General features: G+C 46.9%; 1 protein-coding gene across 1 annotated transcript; it reads right to left on the minus strand.

Moving 5' to 3' along the window:
* Positions 1–2059: 2059 nt before the first annotated feature.
* LOC148012959 (uncharacterized) lies at positions 2060–3371 on the minus strand. The gene has a single exon (XM_087668162.1). The coding sequence runs from the start codon at positions 3236–3238 to the stop codon at positions 2585–2587; it is 654 nt and encodes a 217-aa protein (XP_087524288.1). The 5' UTR covers positions 3239–3371; the 3' UTR covers positions 2060–2584.
* Positions 3372–3606: the final 235 nt, after the last annotated feature.

The following is a 3606-nucleotide window of genomic DNA, read 5'->3' on the forward strand; positions in this document are numbered from 1 at the left end:
AGTAAGAAAGGTAGTGGGACCTACTACTAGGTTGTGCTTTTTTTGCTTGAACCCTACGTGAGGGGCTACATGTGCTCAGTGTATAACTCTCTCTCCTCTCTTTTTTGTTTCTCTCCCCCTCTTTTTTTCTTCTTTCTTTCACTCCTCTTTTTTGCTTTTCTTTCTCTCTCTCTCTCTCTCTCTCTCTCTCTCTCTCTCTCTCTCTCTCACCCCCTCTCTCACCCCCCTCTTTTTTACCCTCTCTCTCGCTCTCTCTCTCTCTCTCTCTCTCTCTCTCGCTAGTGACCTTTCTTCCATGGTAGTACCCACCTCCAATGTCATCATGTTCCAATGAAATTTTTGCCTCCATTGCCTTCCACTGCAGTGCATGCCGCCCTTCCACCAAACGTCGCTTCTCCCAACAACCACAACCACCAACCCTATTGCCCTTCTAGAGGGAAAAGAGAGAGGGGGAGGATGGGACCTATGCTTGTTACCTATGCCCGACAACTGATCTCATTACTTATGTTATGCACCTGCAGAAACCATCCTAATGATGTTGTGCATGTGTCCTTCCTATCCCAGAAAGAGAGAGAGAGAGAGAGAGAGAGAGAGAGAGAGAGAGAGAGAGATAACATAGGGAGGACCTCCCCGCATGCACCTGGCCACCAGTGTCTCTGTGCACTATCCCCAACCAAGCAATGCTTGGCAAGTAGCCCTTTGACACACACACACATCCAAAACAAGAGGGCCTCTCCATCTACACCTCCAACTATTGAGTCTAGCCTCCCCACTCACATCCTCTACTCTTTCACCCAGAGAGAGAGAGAGAGAGAGAGAGCTTTGCTTAAAGAGGGAGACAGGCTCAATTGGAGGGAGAGAGGCTCCGCCTTGCGATTGATTGTGTGTGTGTGTGTGTGTGTGTGGCACTCTTTTTTTTGGGAGAGAGAGAGAGAGAGATTGTAAAAAGGGCAACTCTTTGTGAGAAAGTGAAAGAGGAAAAGAGAAGATTTTGAATTTGGTTTGGAGTCTTTAGTAGGCTAAGGAAGCCTTATGGTGTTTCGGGACCTCCCAAAGCTATAAACAAGAAAATAATATAGTATAAATTCATGTCCCATTTGGGGCTCAAAAATTGAATACATTAGTTGGCCAAGGTGGTGAAGCCTTAAGAAGCTCAATGAGTTGAAAAGTCTGTGGAGTTGAAAAGTGTGAAAGGGACTACACATGCTTGTGTCAAAGGCTTGGCGACTACAAGCATTTATGTGGGAGTGTCAAAGATAACTCTATAAAACTTATATGGTGCATCATACAAAATTTGAGCAAGGAATAGAGTACTGTGTTCACGCTACCATATTATGAACCTTCCCTAGTCACCATTACCAAAAATCCAGGGTGAAGCGATATGGTTAAGGAGAATCCTATGGCTAACTAGGAAAGTTGTTTTTGCTTTGGTAGAAGAGAATATCATTGTTTCTCTCTTTTCTTTTTAACATCGCAAAGTTCGTCATATCCAAGCACCACTTAGCCATGGCTTAGGTCATGATATCATCGAGCATGGGAGAAGGGTAGTGAAGGGGAGATGACAAGGATTGGTGTGGCCTTGGCTTGCATCACCATCCCACGGCTTCAACCAACGAGGCAACTTATGTCGGAGAGTATCATAAGAATCATTCCAAATGGATCTTTCAATCTATGTCCATGTAGAACTTATATCCCAAGGTAATTCAATCATTAGCCTTCTAAAGTATTGCCGACATCTTCATTATTGGGGCTTATAGAGTCAACTTTCATGTGTACTGAAAGATACCTAATGTCAAGGACTGCATTTGCAACTACTATATAGAAATCGAGTGGCAAAGTATTCCCCTTGATAACATCATTGTCACACACACACACATTTCTCTCTTTCTCTCTTTACCACATGGAAACTATTAAAAACCTCTCATTAATATACAAAAATATAGATATGGATGTAGACATCAAGATTGATATCGTCAACAACCATATGCACTCTTTATGGTAAAAAGTAGAAAAGTGTAAAAACATTAAATCATATAGAAGGCAATGACCAACATAATGTTCATCATTATACTATTCTCTAATCAGTCCTACTGGTTGAAATTCCCTAATAACTATTAATTGAGTTGCTTCACGTATCCTAAAGTTTGGGATATAAAAAGCCATTGATTTTCTTTTTGAGAAGTTTCTCTTGTGTATGTTTCTTCTTTCTATGCTTGCTTGTGGTGGTTTGAAAGACCCCCGAAAGAAACCCAATACAACGTAAATGAAGGAACCACAATAGTGCTTGTTGTGATCATGCAGTGAAGCATACTCGCAGTTCTGAGAGGGAGGGGAGGACAAAGAGCGAGAGATTTCTCTTAGTTCTATGAACATTGATATTATAAACAAGAGCATGGGCCATAGTCTTTTGTCATGGAGAGTGTGCTGTGCAACGTGCGTTCTCGGCTGCCTGGGGGAATCACTGTTGCAGTTCCTTTTTATAGTTTCCCACAAAGGGGGTTATAATTCATGAATGCCGTTTCTGATGAAGCAACTGGACAGCGCCCTTCCTTTGCCTAACATAAGTTCTGTAACCCTAGCTATGTCAAAACTGTGTTACCAAATGTTTCTGATGCAGCAGCTGGACAGCGTCCTTCTTCTGACCCGCAGAAGGTCCCTCATGAACAAGCTTTCTCTGTCTAACATACGTTCCCTCGTGATCAGGCGGTGAGGCTGCTGGCGGGAGCGCAGGCTGATCAGGTTGATCTTCGCTGTCTCCTGTCCCTTCCTCCATATTAACCAGACGCACAAATCTGCGCCTTACAGCTCTGCATTTTAGCTTCTTCCCCTGTACCAATGGACGATGATGATGCACGGCAGAGACACTGCTTTGGCAGCTGGCCTCGTCGCGATAATAGTCCGAATCCTTGCAAGTTCCTCCCAGGTTTTCACCCCTGCCTACCTGGTGATCCTCTGCCGCTCCCTGAAGCAAGCGGCATTTCGTGCAGACCTCGGCCCTAGGCTCGATGCAGGGGCCTGTGGTGATCGGCGGGGTCGGCTTCTGGCAGGCCGAGCAGAGAACGGATCTGCCATGCCTGGCGACAAGGAAGTTCGCTGAGTGGACGCGGGCGTCGCATGGCCAGCAGAGGCGAGCCTGGTCGGGCTCGCAGAAGACGGAGGCGAGCCGGGTGAGGCAGAGCTCGCAGGGCGACGATCTGCGGCGACGTTTGCGGGGGGGGACAGCGTTGGTGTGCGGCATGGCAATGGCTGGGGAAGATGGCAGAGAATGGGAAGGGCCGGGGGGGGGGGGGGGGGGGAGAGAGAAGGGGTGCTGGAGGGATGAAGGAGCGGCTGCAAGGTTGTGTGAGTGCGAGCAAAATATCCGATATTTCTTGTGTGTGTGTGTGTGTATGTCTTTCTCTGTCTTTGAACGCGTGCCTGGAGAAAAGGCAAGGCACAGGAAGAGGAAGAAGAGGCGGCCACGAGAGACTCTCTCTCTGTCACTGTACACACAACACTCTTTTTGTGTTGCGGGAGAAAATATCAGCCAGCCAAGTGCGCAGCCCTAAGCCCACAAGTTCAAGTTCGCCCCGAACTTGTGGGCTTTCTGGGTCCCACCCCCCGGGC

This window comes from Lygodium microphyllum, chromosome 26, assembly GCF_053477565.2.
Source record: "Lygodium microphyllum isolate KBCC chromosome 26, Lygodium_microphyllum_v1.1.10, whole genome shotgun sequence".
NCBI classification, from domain to species: domain Eukaryota; kingdom Viridiplantae; phylum Streptophyta; class Polypodiopsida; order Schizaeales; family Lygodiaceae; genus Lygodium; species Lygodium microphyllum.

Excerpts from the sequence above, each read along its gene's own strand:
- LOC148012959 (XM_087668162.1), bottom strand. The coding sequence starts at position 3,238 with ATGCCGCACACCAACGCTGTCCCCCCCCGCAAACGTCGCCGCAGATCG.